The 20,515-nt window shown below is 39.8% G+C and overlaps 1 protein-coding gene across 1 annotated transcript; it reads right to left on the reverse strand.

Moving 5' to 3' along the window:
* Positions 1-5,071: 5,071 nt before the first annotated feature.
* On the reverse strand, positions 5,072-6,642 carry cunh11orf96 (chromosome unknown C11orf96 homolog). Its single transcript, XM_051382781.1, has one exon. The coding sequence runs from the start codon at positions 6,296-6,298 to the stop codon at positions 5,918-5,920; it is 381 nt and encodes a 126-aa protein (XP_051238741.1). The 5' UTR covers positions 6,299-6,642; the 3' UTR covers positions 5,072-5,917.
* Positions 6,643-20,515: the final 13,873 nt, after the last annotated feature.

Below are 20,515 nucleotides of genomic sequence, written 5' to 3' on the forward strand. Positions count from 1 at the left end.
AATGTATGCATATATGTTGTGTGCATACATTGCAAAACTGCACATGCATGCACTCCTAACACTGTTGGTTATCTCCAGGTCACTCAGTACTGATGAATCTTTGTCAGGGGTCAGAGTTCGTGTGTAACATAATTGGAGCAACAGATGATCGTAATACTGTGGTGAGTTAACTATTGGACAGATTGGCATGAAATCGATCACCCTTCTTACTCCCCAGAGGGGGAATCTTGGTGACATTGGTGAAATCCAATACTCTAATTCCTAACAAATACCTCTAAAACTAAAGACCGTTTCCTATCATAACATTAGCATATTAATAACCTTTGGGTTAAATACACATTTTCTCATCATCTCATAATTTGGTAGAGCTTACTTACGTCTACCAAAATGACCTCCTCTGCCTGACAATGCTCAATGGTAGATAACTGATTTACATATTTATTTACTGGGTACATTACACTTGTTCTTAGTAACACTGGCAAATGCCGTCTTACATTGTTTGGTGGTGTAAATGCTTTAAATCAGTTGCTATCAATCCTAGCTGATTCTGATATGTCCTAAAGTGGCCACTGTGCAGATGATGAATGATGATTTGTTTTAACATGACCCTGTCTCTTGATTTTTCATCTAACCAAAATGTTTTGTTTGCCTTTAGACTTTCTGTTTTGTTTTATGCGTCAGAGGGTTCAAAATATTCAGCAGGTCATCTTGGACTTCATTGCACACCTTGATGGAAACCAACCAGGCAAGTATCATACATGAATTATTATAAATGTCAATAAAGTAATCAAAATGCAATTAGGGTGTAGGAGTGCATGGATGTTAGTTCTGAGACGGAAACTGTACACACAATAGCAGCAATTGGCTGCTTACCATCATGTTCTCCCGGCTGTGGGTGGAATCACTGAGCATATGCTTTCAAATTGGCAGAGGAGAGTCTTGTTCCAAAGCAAATATTGTACTAGATATTAGTCATGGTGACCTGTGTATTAGTGCACATCATAGCCTTGCCAAGATAGCTCTTGTTCATATCACTGAAATGGGACATTCTTCATTTAGTACCATCTGGAAAACCTTTTGTCATAGTACTGACCCTTAAAGTAAATCCTTCTGTCCACACAGACCAGTCTCTTGGCTTGTGTTTGTATTACAAACAAGGCAGAGAACTGGCTTGTTTTGGGGACATTTTCTACTTGTTTTGGGGACATTTTGTAATATTGTGGCACTTCTAGATTGATTCAATCTGGTGCACCCAATTGGAAAATATACCAAATAAAATGCAAATATGATGAACACTGAATAAAAAAAGTATATAGGTATATTTCTCAATACAAAAGCCTTAAAGGTGTGAATTATGGACTGACAGATTATCAGAGCAAAATAAAACAAGCAAGTTATTTTCTGTTAATTGACAGGCTGATAATGTGCTTTTGCAAGACCAGGATATGCTTTCCACATAAAAAGCAAGCAACGTGTACTGTTTGTTTTATGCTAACTGACATTTCTTACATGTATCAGTTGTCTCTATCTTGAAGCCCAGTTGGTCATATAGTGGTCTGGGATTCATAATAAAAGACAATTATGCACACACCTTAAACAAAGTGTGGCATGGCAATTAATCTTAGTGAGGGATCATAAATGTCCAAATATTGTATGTTTTTATTTTACAAAGTTGTAAGTTCCTCTTTCACATATTACTCATCAAACAGTGCCAGACTAATTCTCAGAAGAACTGAGAAATGAAATCAGATTTAAGTTTAATGATTTACTGTTCTCATGAAGATAAACTGTTCTCACGGCAATCCCACTTGTCCATACTTGTTTTTGGAAAATTGACTTTTGATGTATATTGTATATCCCCTGTATTGTCGGTCCTGTGTGTTCGTATTTAAACATTTTACAGTGTGTTTTTTGTTCACTCATTATTTACAGCTTGTGTTTGGTGATCCCTATATGCAGTAAATCATAATGTAGATAAGAACAAACAAAGTGATTTGAAGCAGAAATAAGAAACAAATTAAGTATATTGTACTTTTTTGAAAAAGGAGGCAAACAGGTATTTTACTTAAAGGAAGATTATTCCATTAAAACATAATTTCATCACCTACTTTTAGCATTTATTATAAAAGTATGTGTTATTGTCTTAGACTGGCACAGACTGCTTCCTACAGATTCTTGTGTAATCTACTTTTGTAGTCTTCAAATGCTGATCCCACGCTTGAGATACACTTGTGTTTAGATAAATGTGCATTTGTGTCTGTCGGCTCGGTCTCATCTTGTCTGGCTAGTCAGACTCCAGCTGAGCCCTAAAAGCAATCAGTTAAATCTTAAAATCAACAGGAAGCCAGTGTAGAAGACTTCAAAGAGGGGTCTTGCAACCCTGTGACGTGCACAGTGCCAAGATGTTTGAAAGGCAGACACCAGGCTTTAAATTTAGCCTTTAACTTTTCATTTTGAGGCAAGAAACTTCACAAATCGTAAAGATCTGTCATTCTGAGCCAATTTGTATTTCCAGCTCTAGGAAACTAAGCATCTTTCAGGCAGTAGAATCAGAGAGTGGAACTAATTAGAAAGGAAGTATCCTCATATATAAGACTTGGTGGGAAAAAAATATAGGATGCATAAAGTGGAAACATGAACTGAGGTCATTCCAGCGCATGATGACAAATATTTTTCTTTTCTACCTCTGTCGCTTTCTCAAAACTGTTACGCACTCTTTAGCAAAATCTCAGTGACGCAAATGCTTCCAGAGTTACGCTGTTGAACATAAAAACAGGCCGTAATTCTGCTGTGGATGTGGTTAAGTATGACAGCTCTACAAGCACTAGACAAACAATGACTAATATGTGTGTTTGTATGAGAGATGAGGAGAGAGGTATGGAGACTGTTCATGTGCTACCAGCTGGTCATTGTCCATCCTCCCTATTGGCTGGGAGAGGGGCAGTTGGGCTTTGTTTCATGTCACGCAGCAGCAGGGTCAGGGTTGTCAGTTTGTACGTTCATGATGAATGATGTTGGCATTTATCTTGCACTAAAATATGAGAGTGCATATATTACTGCAAAAAATATAAAAATAAGTGTGTGCACACATTAATATGCATGAAGATTCTGTATTTTTCATCTAATACCATGAAAAGACCCAAACCAACATTGATTTGATCCAGGCAAGTATCCCATACGTAGTCTAATGTGGCTTATTTCTCTGTGCCATACTTTAATTGTTGTCCATAATCTATTAAAGGTTATGTCAAATTCTGAAGTAGTTTACATACTTTTTATGTATTACTTTTTATTGCCAATGTGTGAACAAGTTGTAACATAACTTTAAAAAATGCGTTTTTATGTAGGGATACAGGTCGGATTTTCCGTAAAAATCCAATATCCAAAGGATGTGACGTTTATGTGTGCTCCAGAGTGTCTTTTTCTCTCCACTTCCCTACAGTGTGCAACTCTAGCTAACATAAGCTCATAAATAGAGCCCGCAAATGACCAGCACCCACCACAACACAGAGTCAAACACACAAACAGGCGGCCTGCACCAGATGACTGTTATTCAGCGTGGCTGGGTTGAAGCTGGCTGGCTGGCTGGCTAACCTTAGCTTGCTTTCTCGCTAACTTTATCACTAGCAAAATACTATCTGAGTGGATATGTTAGTTCATGATCACAATCTATGATTCAGGGTAGGTATTATGACAAACTGTGTTAATTGTAACTAACAACAAATTATGTAACGGTACAAAGCAAACGATTGCTTTCTACTAGCCAAGAGCGATCAAGGCAGGGACATCTACAACATTTGAACTAGCTAACTGTAGCCTAAGCTAAGCTGTGGTTGGCCGGCTGGTTGTGGCTTGGCTGCACGGTGTGGCTCTGGCATTGGTTGCTTCGTGGTGTTGACTGATGGGTGATTTGTAAACAGGAAGCTAGTCAGTAGCATGGAGTCAATGGTTTAAATAAACTCTAAGAACATTGCAGATAGTAATGTTATTCTAAATATGAATGTAATTTATTTTCCAGCATTCAGCGTTTATTTAAGCGTTCAGTCTTGTGTATGTCACTTTTGGCCGAAAGCGTTGAGAGAGGCATTGACGTATTGTTGGATTTAGCTCTATTAGATTTGCTGACAATAAGAAAAATATAGAATAACACCAGCCTTATCTTTAACTGTGAATGGTGACCTCCTCTGCTATCCCTTTCTGCCTCATAAACACTGATCTCCAAATCTGTGTCCCTTTGTGATTACATCTCCTCACAGCACCCACATCACATTTCAACTCTTAAGCCCTTGTACCTCTGGAGAGAACGTCTCTCTCTCTCTTTTAGCAGATTTACTTAATCAGATTCTATTTTTAGTCAAGCCACATGCAACCCAAGCAGGTTCTCAACAAAAGCCCCTGCAGCCCTGTCTCAGTCTGCAACATGCTGCTGACGGATGGAAGTCATGTACCACGTTTCACTTGTCATCGAGTGGATTAGGAGAGTAGGGTTATTAGCAACAGGAGGGATGGCTGCAGTGGATCTCTGTGAGGCTCCAGAGGGTACTTATTTCAGGGTGGTTGTTGTGGCTGAGTTTACTGATGGCAACCTGACATTAAACCTGAAAGTGCGTCACCAACTGAGCAAGTATGCAGTAGACGCAGCTCATGTATTGAGTGTTTATATATGGGTCTGACATCAGTTTATCTTAACAATAACAATGGAGATGGACAGCCTGTAAAGGCTACACATCACTTCCCGCTGCCTCGTAACTTCCTCCTTTATGTATTACTGATTTTGTGTGTTGGCACTTTATCACTGTCTCTGTCATACATCAACCTTTTAGGATCAATAATGTTCTCTCAGATCCATTGTCTTGGTGCTGAGACTTTTGACCTTTGCATGTCTAGTCATTGTTTACTTGTATTAGTTTCTATCTGTTTCACTGTAGCTGACTAAATGTAAATCAGGTTGGATTACTGTGTACAACTCAGTCGTTACACAACTCATTGCCGAGTAATAATATTTTGTTTCAACAACTGCACTTACTAAAAAGAAATAAAAAATTAAATGAAAATAGAAAATGACTCAAAATACTTGAAAATATTTATTAAAGTACATAATAACAAACATTGTAATATATGTATAAAGTAAAACGAATATACAGTATAAAGATTATGATTTTCTTTGAAAGTCAACATGACTTCAGAAGTCAGAAAGAGAAATAAAATATCACATCTACAACTCCACTTGGTTATGAACAAAATAAGAGAATAAATAATGATGTTTAGAAAGGCAATTTTTGCTCAGGAATTAAAACAAGAGCAGAGATCTCATTCACTGTGAAGCTGGAAAACAAGAGCTTGAAGTCTTGACAAAGCTTTGTAATGGTAGTCTACTGCTTCAGTGACGGCCAGGTCACTCTGGATGCTCAGTACATTGCTTAGTCAAGGTATGTACGCCGTGGTAAGTCACAATACTAACGTATTTGAAGAGTCCTTTCTATTGTGACTGGTCACGTAGAAAAATCTGGGTTGAAACAAAAATACCTATACAACTTCAAAGTGGAAAAATATCAACCATCTTTCATCATTCAAGTTTTTCCTCATAGACATCTACAGTAGAAAAGGAATACATTTGAAAAGTAGTGTGTTCAACACTGGGTCATCTGCTACTTTTTCACTTATCATATCTATACAGCAGTATACGCAGCCTGAGGCACTGGTAGACATCCTTACAGATATGCATCAAGTGCATCTTCAAACTACATACTGTATGTTGATATGTTAGTATATATTAAATGCAGAGTTTTGTATAACAGCAGCAGCTTACACACATACGCGCAGCCAGTTTGGTTCAGTTCAGTTGGCATCCATTCAAAGCGGCGTCAAGGAGAAGCGAGGAACATGGGGGCCAGGAGATGTGGGCATGTCACACCACTCATTGGGTGGAGTCGGAGTCACTGGAGTCCAGGCTGGCCTGTGTTGGTGTGGGGGTGCAGCTGTGATGGGCAGCCGGTGGGCAATGGAGGGTCTGTGTGCTCCGCCGCAGGTTCTCCAGGGACTGCAAGAAGGAACGACGTGCCCTCTCCTCCTCCAGGGGTGAGGAACCTTCCTCTTCTACCTCTGCAATCTCAGCAAAAGTGACAGGCTGCGTTTTGAAGCGAGCCTCGCGAGATCGGCGGGAACGGCTCTTACCCCTTGCTGGGCCCTTGGGGACAGGCAGCTGCTGGGGGAACTCCTCCATGGCTGATGCCATAAGGTGGGCCGGCAGGACGTGGAAGCCCGAAGCCTCCATAACCATCTGACGCACAGCCGCCATTGGTAGAACAGAAGTGTGAACAGTTAGAAGAAGACAGTTGACTGACGGTGCACGTCTCAAACTTGTCTTCCCTTGCTCGTTCTGGTGCCTTGTCCCAAGTTTGTCCAACGTCAAGCCAAACAAACACTCCTTCAAGTCCAGGCACACTGAAGATAACCAGTCTTAAAGAAACTGCTCTTATGCTGCTCTGGTCTGCCTCTGCTCTTCACTCCTCGGTGTAAGTGTTTCTGTTTCAACGGTGCTGCTGCCTGACGTCTGTTTTTTCTCTGGCTGTTTCTCGTTTTGTGTGGGTGAATATCAGTCTGCTGAGGCTAATGCCACAGACAACTCCAGCTCTCTCTTTTATAGCAGCTCACTACCCACTCAGTGTCTGCCTCTCTCTCTCCCTACTGCCAGCGTTTGCCAGGTCCCTCCCAGTCCCCTCCTTCCCTCTCAGTCATGGTTCCGGCCTTCGGAGCAGTCAGTCAATCAGTCACCCCACCAAAATAAACATGTGAGGAGAGAATATCTGTGTGTGTCCGAGTATGTGCTTGGGTGTGGGGGCTTTAACATGTTTGTGTGTGTGGGGGGGTCAGAAGCAGAGGGAGAGAAGACACTCGAGACAAAAATGGAGACGTAAAATGGAGTGACATATTCAGAGCGAGTCAGGCAGAACAGAGACAACAGAGAACTAGAGCAGCGAGAAAAGTGGACCAAACCAAAGTCAAGGTGGAGAGACTCAAATGCAGGACAGAGTCCTTGGGACAGACAACAGACACAGCTCTGCAAGAAATAACTATGTTTTGTAAAGCTTATACTATAAGACAGTTACAGAAGTACTGATTGAACTCTGTGGCAATTTTTCTGTCTGTGAGTTGTGGTGTTTTTGTACCACATTGTATTATGTTGGAAGATGTGTCTTATGTATTGCCACATGTATTTCACCAGATTCAGGGATAGTTTTGCCTGAAGTCTGAGTGAGAGTTTGAGTAGTAGTTCAGATGCTGCAGATATTTGGAATTTCTTTATGGCACAGAAAAAAGAGAATAATGTTATTTCAGCATAACTGAATTTAAAGTTTACAGAGTTTTCTGTCATCACAACTGGTGTTAGACAGCATTCCCATGACACATTAAGCATCCGTCACATTCACAGACAACCACAAACCACCAAGGTTGCAATGTTATGGAAGTGTCACAGTGTACAAGTTTTTGTACCAAATGAACTCTATTAATATTAATATCAGTGACAAGAACATGAGCAATGCCACAGAGGAAGAGACAACCTTTGTTGTTTTGACTGAAACCCACTGGGGACTGTAAAAGTGCTAAATAATTTTTACTACAGTCCTGCTCACCATTATTGGCACCCATGAAGTTTAAATACATAATGTGGCATATCTTCTGAAAAAAATTAATCAAGTGAAACATTTCTGTTCTATAGAGAACTCGTGTTTGATACAAAAGAGCAAATGATAAACAACAATGTAAAACAATAAAAAAAATAGAAAAACTTAAAGCTTGCTGTGTCACTGGTATTGGCACCCTTTGCTGTAAATCAGTATGGAAACACATTGTGACTCACCTGTGGTAAATCACAAATGATGATAAATTGTCTGTGCCCATGTGACATGAATTAGCCAATGAATGATGACTTCCGTGTTTTAAAAAGCCATCTGTTATCCCCTGTTCCTTTCTCACAATGGTGAAGACAAAGGAGCTGTCTGAGGACATCAGAAGTGCAATAATTAGCAAACACAAGACCTCCAAAGGGTATAAGGTGTTAGTTCAATAACTCCGATGACAACTGTACGTTTTCATGACTTTACTTCCACTCCCGCACGACAACCCACCTTCCTCACTCAGAACATACAAACGATTCGCTCATGCGCAGTGGGAAAAGTAGCACATAACATGAGGCCATCTCCAAAGACCTTGGTATCCCTGTTTCAACAGTGTGTAATGTTACTAAGAAGTTTGCCAAGCATGGAACTGTCAAGAACCTCCCTGGACGTGGGGGGGAAGAGAAAAATTGATGAGAGAAGTCTTAGTAGGTTGGTGCGAATGGTGGACAAAACACCACGTCAAACATCCAAAGACCTGAAGGCCAACCTGCAACAGTCTGGGGTCATGATTTCAACAAGTACCATACGCCGCACACTAAACCAAACAGGGCTTCATGGGCGAAGGCCAAGGAAGACACCATTGCTGAGGAAAAGACATAAAAAGGAACGACTAATCTTTGCCAAAGAGTACCTGGACAAACCACAATCCTTCTGGGAAAATGTTCTGTGGACAGATGAAATAAATAGAGCTTTTTGGCAATGCACACCAACAGTTTGTTTACAGACGGTGCAATGAAGCCGACAAGGAAAAGAACACCCTACCAACAGTTAAGCATGGTGGAGGATCCATAATTCTGTGGGGCTGCTTTGCTGCATCTGGTACTGGAGGCCTTGACCGTATCACAGGAATCATGAAATCAGAAGTATCAAGAGATTTTAGAGCGAAATGTCCTACCCAGTGTAAGAAAACTTGGTTTGAGTCAGAGATCATGGGTCCTCCAGCAAGACAAAGACCCAAACCACACATCCAAAAGCACGCAGGAATGGTTGAAAAGGAAAAAATGTACTGTTTTAAAATGGCCAGCAATGAGTCCTGATCTCAATCCGATTGAAAATCTTTGGTATGAGCTGAAATCTGCCATTGGGGAAAAGAAACCTGCAAACGTTCAAGAGCTTGAACAATTTGCAAAGAAAGAGTGGGAGAAAATACCAGCTGAGAAGTACAAGAAGTTTATAGATGGCTACAAGAAATGTTTGGAGGCTGTCATCACTGCCAACAGGTGTGCAACCAAATATGGGGTGCCATTATTGCTGCAAATGCTGTTTTTTCTGTTTCTTCTTTGAAATTTCAATATGTAAATTGAAAAAAAAAATGTCTTTGTTAAATTACTTTGGACCTCCAATTAAAAGATCCTGATGATATAAATTTGGTACTTTTCTATTTATTTCTGAAGATATTGTAGAGGTTATGCAAAAAATGAAGGGGTGCCAATAATGGTGAGCAGGATTGTATTTGTGGTACAAAACACACCACCATTCCATCTTAAATTCAATCGTATGTTACACACACACTCAAAACTTGATGGGAGAACAGGAGGACAGATAGGCCATAGACGGTCACACAGGATGTTCAGCCTTATGTAGTCAAAGTCACAGTAAACAAGGAAACAGATACACAAACACCAGACTCATCAGCAGTACCAGTATCATCATCATCTTAACATAATGATGTAATGGCTAAATTTATCTGTGTCACTGCTGATGACAGCTTGGCTGGGTCGGTAACATTGACACTGCGGCTGAAAGCATCCCAATGCAGATTTGTTCTCACACATGTGACTCAGGTCAGATGTGTTCTGATCAGAGTGACATAAATCGGTGTCACATTTTCTCAATTCTAATCCGAAATGTTAATTTTTGATACAAAATCAATTCCTGAGCCATTCAGCCCTCTTGTGACTCTAATTTTAACACTCAAGATAGAAATCTTCACTGCTGCCAGGAAAATAAGCAACTCCTGTTTCTGCACCTCGGGTCGCTCAAAACATATCCTACCATCTAATGAGGGAAACATCTGTCATTAGTATTATCATATTATCATTAGTTTAATTTATGCTTCGTCCCTCTCACTCAACAGAGATGGTTGTTACGTGTTACATCTATTGCTATCACATACAGTAATGTCATGGGTGACATCAAGGACTGACGCACATAGTAGGTGTGACAGGATAGTTCAATGACAGTGCAATACAAGCAAGTCTGTCAAATGAACTTCTGCTTACTACTCATAGTATATGAACCGTTTTATTTTCTACTTCTGTGATTATCGTTATTTCAATGTTTTACAAGCTCATATCGGTAACAGAGATGAGTTATGTCCTAATACTAACTGTTCTGTAGTCTAAACATTGCTTTTGACACTTGACAGCAAAAGTTCAGCTCAGACATTCAATGTAGGTAAAGGACAGAGTTACAGTTGTATAAGTTGTTGTTAAATGTGTTTACAGTATTACTTAAAGTTAAAATTAAGGAGGATGTAATCATCTGTATATCAGGGTAATAAACATTGTGTTTTTCTCATTATGCATCATGTATGTAGCTTCATAAAATTAACTTTTCAAATGCACATACATAAAAGCAGGGTAAGTCAGTGACATATGCCTAAAGATCGTATCATAATCCATTATCAATCTCAGTGTCACAGTGGGCAAGGCAACATGTACACAAACACCACTTTTAGTATGACCAACAGCAGCATGTACCTTCATCATCATCTTTACAATAAGTAGCACTGAGGTGACAAATTATTTGCATTTCAAGGGTTGACCTCATGGGCTTTCCTTTTCACGAGTGACGTTATGGCCTAAAATGGCTCGCCCACCCCATCATGCATTCCTTGGATGAAACCAAGGAGGGTCATCCCGTTTCTTGTCTCTCTCTCACACACTCACACACACACACACACACACACACACACACACCCACACACACACACACACACACACACACACACACACACACACACACACACACACACACAGCGGGGTTGTAAGTCGTGGATGTGAACTTGCAAATACCCCCATGCTCTATTTTGAGTATACCTAAGGTCACTCACGAAGTGAACAGCTGCCAGTTAACAGTGACATCACATGACAATTTGTCTCCTTTTTATATCATCATATGAGAGTGAGTGTGTGTGTGCGCGTGTCAATGCTTACATCTATGTGCTCGCTTGACTTTTCATTTCATATCATTACCCATTTGATTTAGAATACGTGCTTTATGACATGCTTGCAGGGAATGAGAAGTGTATTGAACAGGAAGTTAGTAGGCCAAGAGCTGTATGTGTCCTTGGGGATGTCTTGTTTTCCTAAAAGACCCTGCCAAGGCTGCATGTGTTGTACGCAAGGACATGGTTTGGCAAAAACAATCCCCTGAAAAACATTTGCACTGCAATCATCGTGGTTAAACATTTCACTCAAATGGAAGAAGTGATATCCATATTTTTCCATATTTTTCCTTGCTTGCTTTGTAAATTAAAGCAGTTATGTGTTTTTATCATATAATTTCAGAATCTTTCAAATTATTTTGTTGGCACAAGTTTGTGTTTGTAAACAAAAGAGGAAATCCTGGTGAAAGTCCTGGTATGCTTTGCAGGCCGCCACAGTGTCTCTTCTGATACTATCAGAGGAGTCAGCCAAAGTCAGAAATGTTTAAATCCTTTGATAACAAAAAAAGTCATACAAAATGTAAATTCAAAAGATGTCCAGTGTTTTAGCTCCAATGTTCATACAAAATATAAAATGCTTGTTGGATGGAAAAGTCACTTTTTTGGCACTTTTGGGCAATATTTGAGTAGATGAATGTTTCACTGTTGTCTGTCATCCTCCCTACGTCCAAATGGGTCAGTGAGTAAACTAGCAATAAACTAATGTGCTCAAAAGAAGTTTCCATTTATCTTGGTTTCTTTGTTTCTAGTCCATACAACATAGGTATTTACTAGGCCTCACAAATAAAGCTATCTTAGTACTAACTAAAACCATGATAATATCCTACTACGACTACTTCATGACTTAGCCTCTTTTAATTAATTTAAAAAACACTGTTGCACAGATAATCCTTGGTGCTGTATTACTGTATGCAACAGCTGATGGCATTTCGAGGAGAATACTTCCAGCATGGGCAGAGGCAACTGAGAGATAATCCCCTCCAATCATCTGCTTGATCACTAACACCACCCTCGTCCTGGCCCGGACACACACACAGCTTTTTAGCCTTGTTTAGCTTACGGTCATTACTGCCCTGATGAAGCAACGCTGCAACCTGCCAAACACCAAGATAAACAAGTTTAATTAGCCAGCAGGAAGTGCCTTGAAACTTTATCCTAATTTTGAGAACCATGAAAACGATGCCACTGTGTCACTGACAGAAGTCCCACATGCTCGAAAAAGGAGCTATAAAAATAGACTTAAACATTTGCTTGCAGTAGTTACATAAGGGCATCATAATTTGATTATGACATACTGGTGTTTAAACAATGCTACACCTACAGCTGTGCCTTTTTAAAGGTGCTGACAACAGCATATTCCAAATCAGATCTTAACTGGGATACGAGCAAGTAACAGAGACACAATATGTATATAAATATAACTGGTTATGAAACATGGTCGGAAACAAGGGCACCGACTGGAAAAGGAATCAGATGGAGTCATTGTCATTAACAAGCAGTCTCAACTTTCACTAGATTCCATTTCATTGGTGTGTTAGTGTGTGTGTACAGTATGGGTGTGTGTGGCAGGTAGAGTTTCAGGGCTAAATGTAACGGATTAGTATACGGGCAGATAGTATAATTGGCATAGACTTCACACTGACAGAGATGTACTTCATGATAAGGATTCTGTATAGTAGTCTCCATATAGAATAGGTTTCAATTGTCATACCTTAAAATGCATTGCTAGCATTATTACATCTCACTGCATGTCCTTTAGTGCAGCTTACTCACTGACAGTATGTGCTAAACAAATGCACAAGACAGACAACACAACAGAAATAATATGGTACAGAAATTTTACTCATCAAGTGAAGCTTTGTTCAAAGGTTAGACACTTTCACATCACAAAAGTTGGAAATAGAGCAGCAGAATCAAGTGGACTATGCAGGGCAACAGTAGTTACAGAAACAAGTCCAGAAGTATGAAGACTGTATTTAATGTATGTATTTGTATTTAGAATTTGAAAATGCGATCAGAGAATAAAGCCTGGTGATTTTTCATTTCATGTGCCAACCTTCATTCCTCTCGACAAGATGAATCCTACTGAGTTTGGTGATCCCCTGACGTTTCCTGTAGCACCAGCATAAGGTTGAAGTGTGTGACATGATTCAACAAGTATTGGATGGATTGCTATGAAACTTGCTAGAGACATTTATGTGCCCACCAGGATCAATTGTAATCAACTTGGTGATGCCCTCACTTTTCATCTAGCGCCATCATAAAGTCAAAATGTGTCCAGTATTGTGGTTTATGATTAAATACCTGCAAAAGTATTGACATTCCCATCAGCCTCAGCAGTATTTTGTGTTTAGTAGTAATCATTAGGCTATTACCTCTTCTTAATTTAAATTTGCAGTCTTCTAATGCATTTGACAAACAATTAAAATGTAGGGTAATAAAGTTTAGGTCATACTGCTCAGTCCTACATTCATTGTCATTAGTTAAATCACACCACAGTCCCAGAAGGTAGACAGACAAGAACTGCGTGTTTTTCTGTGTACACTGTCAACAAGAAGAGTGCATCAAAACAGCAGGAGTACACAGAGTATAAGAAAGAATGAAAGAAGCAGAAAGTAAAGGGTTACAGAAAAAAACTGCATCATGAACAACAAACAAGGGTATTTTTTTTTCTTAAATGTTGCTGAATCAGTGTTTGGGACAGATCTAGACGTTTAGTTAATTAGATCTTCAGTGTGCCCTGGATCTACTTACAACGGTATTATATATCGCTTTGGCCCACTTTATTACAATTCAGTCGCCCTGGGTGCTGTATACGGTAGACAGTAAATGTGGTCATGGAGACACACATGGACTCAGCAGTTCTTTAAATCACAATCTATTTAAACATGATGTTTACTGTGAAGAGACAGGAACTAAGAACCCTGGAGCCAACACTCAGCATGATCCTCTCCACAAAAATACCTCCGCCTGCCGACACTGTCGTGGCCTTTGTCAATGCAACGATTATCTGTACTTGTGCAATCAAATTCAAGCATGATTCAATCAGCTGAGTGCCCTTTTAACATACACATCTAATTAGGGCACACAATTGCATACAAAGTCAGAGACAACAACACGTTGCCCTTCTTACACTCTGAGTGTCATACACACCAATTCAACTGCCAATTCTATGTTGATTTAGTTTTAGAATAGGGTTTAAAAGTTGAAGGTTTAAAAGTTGAGTCTATGACAAAAATAATTATTATTTTGAATGTACTGAAAAGATACTTCCTGGTCAATTACTGCAGATCTCACACTGCAGAAGCTACATAAATCTAAACTGTCAGAAGTGTTTCAACACTCTTATCTGCACTGCATCTGGTCTTGCATTAAAAATCTGTGAAACACTGACAGAAAAGACAGAAAGTATTCCCCATTGGATCCAGAACTTTGTATATTTGGGAATTATGAAACTATTAGTGCATACTTCCATAAAATGTGTAAAAATGGGTTTGTGTAGATGCATGGAGCTTTAAACAATCATATGGAAGTCTGATTCCCCTCTTCCTGTAGATGGTTGTTTGAAATTAACATCTGCTACCCCTTGAAAAAATAATACAATATACGATAAGATATAATATGTATTATATTAATATTTTTGGCTCTACTAAATGTATTTACCACTGTCACATTTCTAAATAATATAAATCAATTTTGTGTCTTGTGTTTGAAACTTGAAACCTTTTGTTTATTTTGTTACAATTTGAAAGGTACAGTTTATTGTATTTAGGCATTGCTTAAATATGCAATAATGCACAGTGTTTACTATATGCAGCCTGTGCTGAGACCACTCAAACTGACAAAGACGAGTGTTAGTTTGCATACGTACATACAAAAAAATCACATTACACAAATTAATGTAGCACGTCCAAAATAATTACTTCCACTGAGTGTGTGTGGGAGAAAATGAAAGAAGACTAGAAAGAAAGAGGGAGGGAAGGAAAATCCATAATCCAGGTCCACGTGGTCAAGAGGTGAGGTACTCGCCACAGGCAACATTCCCGGACAGGCAAATCACCCTGTACCCACTGCCGTGGGACGCCCCTGTTACCATGGCAACCTAAATGTCAGGGGACTGCAGAGAGGAGGAGAATCAAAGTTGGTAAGTCACACAACAGCTCAGGTCCTGCTTGTCTTTTCTCCCTCCTGAAGAACTATGAGTGTGCACACTTACGAGAGCATTCGATGCAGTCATTAAAGAGACATTATGTGCTGGAACTATTTCTTGGTGAACAACAGCTGGGGACAGTGACTGTGCACAGAATGCCTAAGCCTTTCTGTCATAGTAAGGCTGCCAGGTCTTCCTCAACTCTTTATGCTAAGCTAGGCTAACCATGGCACAAAGGAAAAACTATAGTGGCCGCAATTAAAGCAAACGCCCATGTTGTGTATGGGGCTGTTACAAAGCCCCATACACAATGTGTTCTGACACCTTTCTATCAGAACCAGCATTACACGGCTTGTCACACCGCCTGCCATCCTTCTTTGTTATTCCTGACACGCCCATTTCCTGCTCATTTCAAATTTCTTTTTCCCCCTTTTTTAGCAGTTTGAGCTACAGTAGCTCGTCTGTTGGATCAGACCACACGGGCCACTTCACTTTTACATTTATGCAGCTAGCTAAGTAGCTTCAGTTCTGTTAGAAAATACACAAGATGGCAGTTGTGGCAATGTTGGTGTAAATCAATAAAAACATCATCCTCTGGGGATTGGCCTGGTCCCCCTACCCTCCCTCTCTTACGACTGAGTCAGTAAGACACCACACCATAAGGAAAACATGGTTATTTATAGACTGAGACTTGGAGACTGGGAAATATTCCTATCCAGAACACTGTGTCTGATTACGCTGCAAGGCCACGTGAGTCCACAGATGAATTACGTTTACAGTCTCACAGAGAATTTGAAGAGAAGAGTTTGCTGTCGTTTTCTGTTTTTTATTTTAATACAAGAAGAATTTAAATGTGTCTGATATCATATTTACAACATTGAAGTCAATGCACAAGACCTGAAGACTTGCAGATCTTGCTAGTCTCAGTTAATTGTGGTGTTTTGATTATTATGCATTTGAATTGCAGTTTGTTTGAACATGGGGTTGCATATTATTCTACTTGCAACATTAATGAACAGAGGGTACTACCATCCAGATCAGGATTCAGGTCAAAACAGCTTTGTCAGGGGTGCACAGGTGGTGCAATGACCTGGGGCTTTGATTCACAGGAGCTGTACCTCTGTGTCTTTGCCAGGCATACGTACAAAAATAATATTTGTTTGTGGGAAGCTGGTTAGAGTTCCTGTCCTTGTTTCTGCACTTCTGTTCCCTACAACTGTTCAGAAGACAAACACAAGTCTTAAGAAGTCTACATGTTTCTCATAAGACGTTGAATTTCCATGCCAATGATTTGTTGCTAAGAAGCTGCTGTTAGGAATTCTGATCTTCTGGTTATAGGATTGTCTCTTGAAGTACGCACCCTGTATATGGCAATCATAGCACATTTAAAATGTATTCCTCCTGAATTTGTTTCTGAAGTGTTACCACATTGGTTGCGCTCTACAATCCGTTGTTATATCCTCAAGATGCCACTAACGGCGTGTCTGTTAACACGAGATTAGTGCCAGCTGCTAAATTTCACATAGGAAAGACGTGACTTCACAGGCAGGGGGCGGATATCAAAAATAGTTGGAGAGATCTATCAGTACCAGCTCATGTTTTCCATTTTTCCAAAATTAGAACAAGGCATCAAAATGAAAATATGAACAACATATGAAATATGAACTGCTACTGCTTTTAACCAAAACAAGTGCTTTTTCTAGATTATTGTAAAGCTTTGGTTTTTGGTGAAGTCCAGCATCCAATCTCAGGTTAATACTAATATTTAGGGAAAGAGACACAGACCTCTCCCAGAGGGAAGCAGCGGCAATTTTACCCAAACAACAAGAGAACTGGACCAAGCCGGATAAAAGGCAGAAAAAAAAGGTAAAAGACGACAGGGATGGAGAGGTGAAGATGAAGAGGCTAATAGGTGAAAGAGGGGGGAGGAGAGAAAAGAGGAGAGGTGGAGGAGGCCCAGTAAGGGAGAGGGAACTAAGGTCATAAAGCCCAAGGGAAGGGAGGCGAATGGAGCTGGGGGGGGTGAATCGGTCAGCTTGTTCCCAGAGCAGCTTCCCAGCAAATCCCAGCATGACTTCAGACTGCACTTACGGCTATATTAAACACACAGATGTATGACAATTCTCTCTTATAGTATACAGTTCGATGTGTGCATTTGGAGATATGCATACAGAAAAAACCCCACAGAATAACTCACTGACTCACTCATTCACTCCACGGAAGATGATGGTCAGTTTAGGTTTTTCAAGAAAGCAAGAGTAGTGACTGCTGCGATGTACAGGAACTAGCCTACAAACATTCCGCCTGCACACACAGAAGGTCATGGACTGTTCTCTTCAAGATGGACACTCTGCTATTTAACTTGTTGACAATGTGTTTAACTTCTATCACTACCAATAAACAGGTGTATATGCTGCACCATACAACTAGAATTTATTAGCCTGTTTTTCTTCAACACCTGTAACTTTCCCATTTCCCAATACAAACATGACAGCCTGCTCAAGACCAGCAGTCACAGTTTGGGGATCAGGGGAAAATATTTTCATGTAATTGGCCGATTGTTTCTCTTATTGAACTATGGGATCACCCATCCTTTTAGCAAAAGGAAGTATTTTCCTATCCCTTTCCACTGAAACTGGCTGCAACCAAGAAAATGTTAAACAAGATTAAAGCTTACTGTGATATATTGGCACAATAGCAGCACCCTAGACAACAAGTAAAAATTCTGTAGGTTTCTCAGATTAAAACAATTACAAATTAGCGAACAGAAGTAGCATGGTTGTCTTTACCACCATTGCCATCATTGCAGTCAGTTTATACCAGGAACCCAATAATCCACAGAGGTCTCCTCCTTAAAAAAGACAGTGTTTCTCCAACGCTGTTTGCACCGTTATCTGAATAAAACTACAGATTTCCCTAGGTTTCAACATTGTTGGAAACATTTGGGATAATGTAAATATATATAACATATGTCTAGTATTTATATTAATTTTAATGTGGAAATGTTAAATGTTATGGCTTCAAGTTTCTGTTTTGGTATTACAAGTTTATCAGATTTTGGAAAGCGATAGTTGGCAAAGCATTTCATCATCAGTTTCCTGGCTGCTAAAGTCAAATTGTGATCCGACAGTGCCATTATGAGTCTTCACAATGCGTTCACGGTTAGAAAATATCAAATCAACTTAAGACTGAGTTGATCTGGTGATTCGAGTGGACCTGACTGAATTCAATTCAAATTGTTTCTTTTAAGTTTTCTTGTCTAACCAGTTTATATTAAAATCCCCAAAAATCATCAGCTCTGTTTTATGAGGGATTACATTGAGCAGCGTTTCCTAGATTATCATAAAATCCAATGTCACATATGGGAGGGTTATATAAAACTAAAATATGGAAGTGAATGAAAATCCTTGTGGATCAGCACTTCATAATCCCATGCAACCTACTGTATGTAAAGCTCTGTAATAAAACACAGTCCAGTAGTTGATGGCTCATTGTCTGGTAATGTGAGACTACAGAGACTGGTGGCTGGAAATCAGGTGGCCACAACAGCACAGACAGGAATGTAACTGGACTGAGGCCTAATTGGGTGTGATCCACACAATGACTCCAGTGGCTAAAGAGAAAGCTAAAAGAGGTTAGCAGCAACCACAGCTCTGATGCAACTCCCATGAATCCAAATATTTCCAGCTCTGGACAACAGGTGTCTGGAACAAGTAAACAGTGGCTAACACAGGAATTCCCGGCAGCTTGATGGTTAGCTACTGTATCATGTCACTTGCCATGTTAACTTCCAGGCAAAGTGGAAAACATCAACAATAAACAAGACAGTAATGGGAAAGAGCTGCAGACCCAGGAAGACAATGTCTAATTCTGAACGTGTAGTGGGAATTAAGATGGTCAGATAAATTACACATACAGAAAGTTAATTTAAGTCAGATACAATTTATGCGAGCATTTTGCAACTGTAATTCTAAATTAAATTTAAAATGTACTATTTTGTATAGCTCAAAATACAATTTTGGTAAAGTTTTTTAGAGAGCAACAGTTGCCTGCAGATTGCCTTGAAAGACTGAACCAAGACTTTGCAGTACATCTAAAACTAGTCTGAAGATGTTAAAACGCTCCCTAAAGCTGAGGGACACTGCAGAGTGGATGATTCTCATTATAATGAGTAAGACATTTCATATTAGAAATTATATTTGATCCAGCACTGCACAATAAAAAATTGCGTTGAATCACTGTTCACTGAGGAATGATGAAGTGAAGTGTATGGTAGAAAATTTAAAAAGTCCAGTATGTAGGATTTAGTGGCATCCAAGAATGTAGTTGCAGACTATAACTCACTTGCTTCACCCTCCCCTTCCAAGTGATAAGGCAAAAACTACTATGTGAACATCCCTATCTAGTGCCAGTGTCTGGTTTATCCCTTCTTGGCAACTGTATTCAGGTGATCATACACTAATGAAAACTTACCTCTGAATATTATGTTCCATTTCTGCCAATATAACATTTTATAGACTTTCAACTCTTATTTTACAGTTTTGCACCTGAAGTTTTTTTCTTCTCATTACTAAAATCACGAATCTTAGCAGCTACCAGAACAAGCTGTAATGAGTGAGCAGGAGCCAGATTTGCTACAGGGCATTTCCAAAACACAAACACACCAGCACCAATGTTTTGAAGATAAGGGACATCCCAAAATTAAATCACATGTTCAGCCCAGACCTAACATGATCATTCAGGGGAGCGATGTTCTGGCACATAATGTCCCAACCTGTGCCTCCGGAGGCCCAACATCAAGGTGCCAGTAAAAATCGGGCACAGCACGCAGTACAGTTCTCACCTGCACTGCACCAACAAAATGTCTAGGACTTATTACACAACCTGCTGCACTCACTGTGGGTCTTCCTTATTAACTCACTACACACACACACACACACACACACACACACACACACACACACACACACACACACACACACACACACACACACACACACACACACACACACACACACACACACACAGAGGGTCTTGCAAGAAGAAAGGGGGACTGCTGAACTCATTACACAGTACGAGTTCCCAAATCCCCTTACACAAAAATACATCCCGCAGTCTACTATTCTGTCATGTGTTTCTAAAGCTGTTTGTCCAGTAGTAATGGAGGAGTGCGATGAGTACAGAAAACAGTTGTAGGGTTTATGATTATCGTATTGTTTGTATTGTACAATTGCCAATAGGGAGTTTGGGAAAAAGGTTATGGCTGGAAGGTCAGGCAAGATTCAAATTGGGCAC

The sequence above is a fragment of the Dicentrarchus labrax genome, unplaced genomic scaffold (genome assembly GCF_905237075.1).
Source record: "Dicentrarchus labrax unplaced genomic scaffold, dlabrax2021, whole genome shotgun sequence".
In the NCBI taxonomy this organism is placed as follows: domain Eukaryota; kingdom Metazoa; phylum Chordata; class Actinopteri; family Moronidae; genus Dicentrarchus; species Dicentrarchus labrax.

Coding starts and splice junctions, on each gene's coding strand:
- cunh11orf96 (XM_051382781.1), bottom strand. CDS start 6,298: ATGGCGGCTGTGCGTCAGATGGTTATGGAGGCTTCGGGCTTCCACGTC.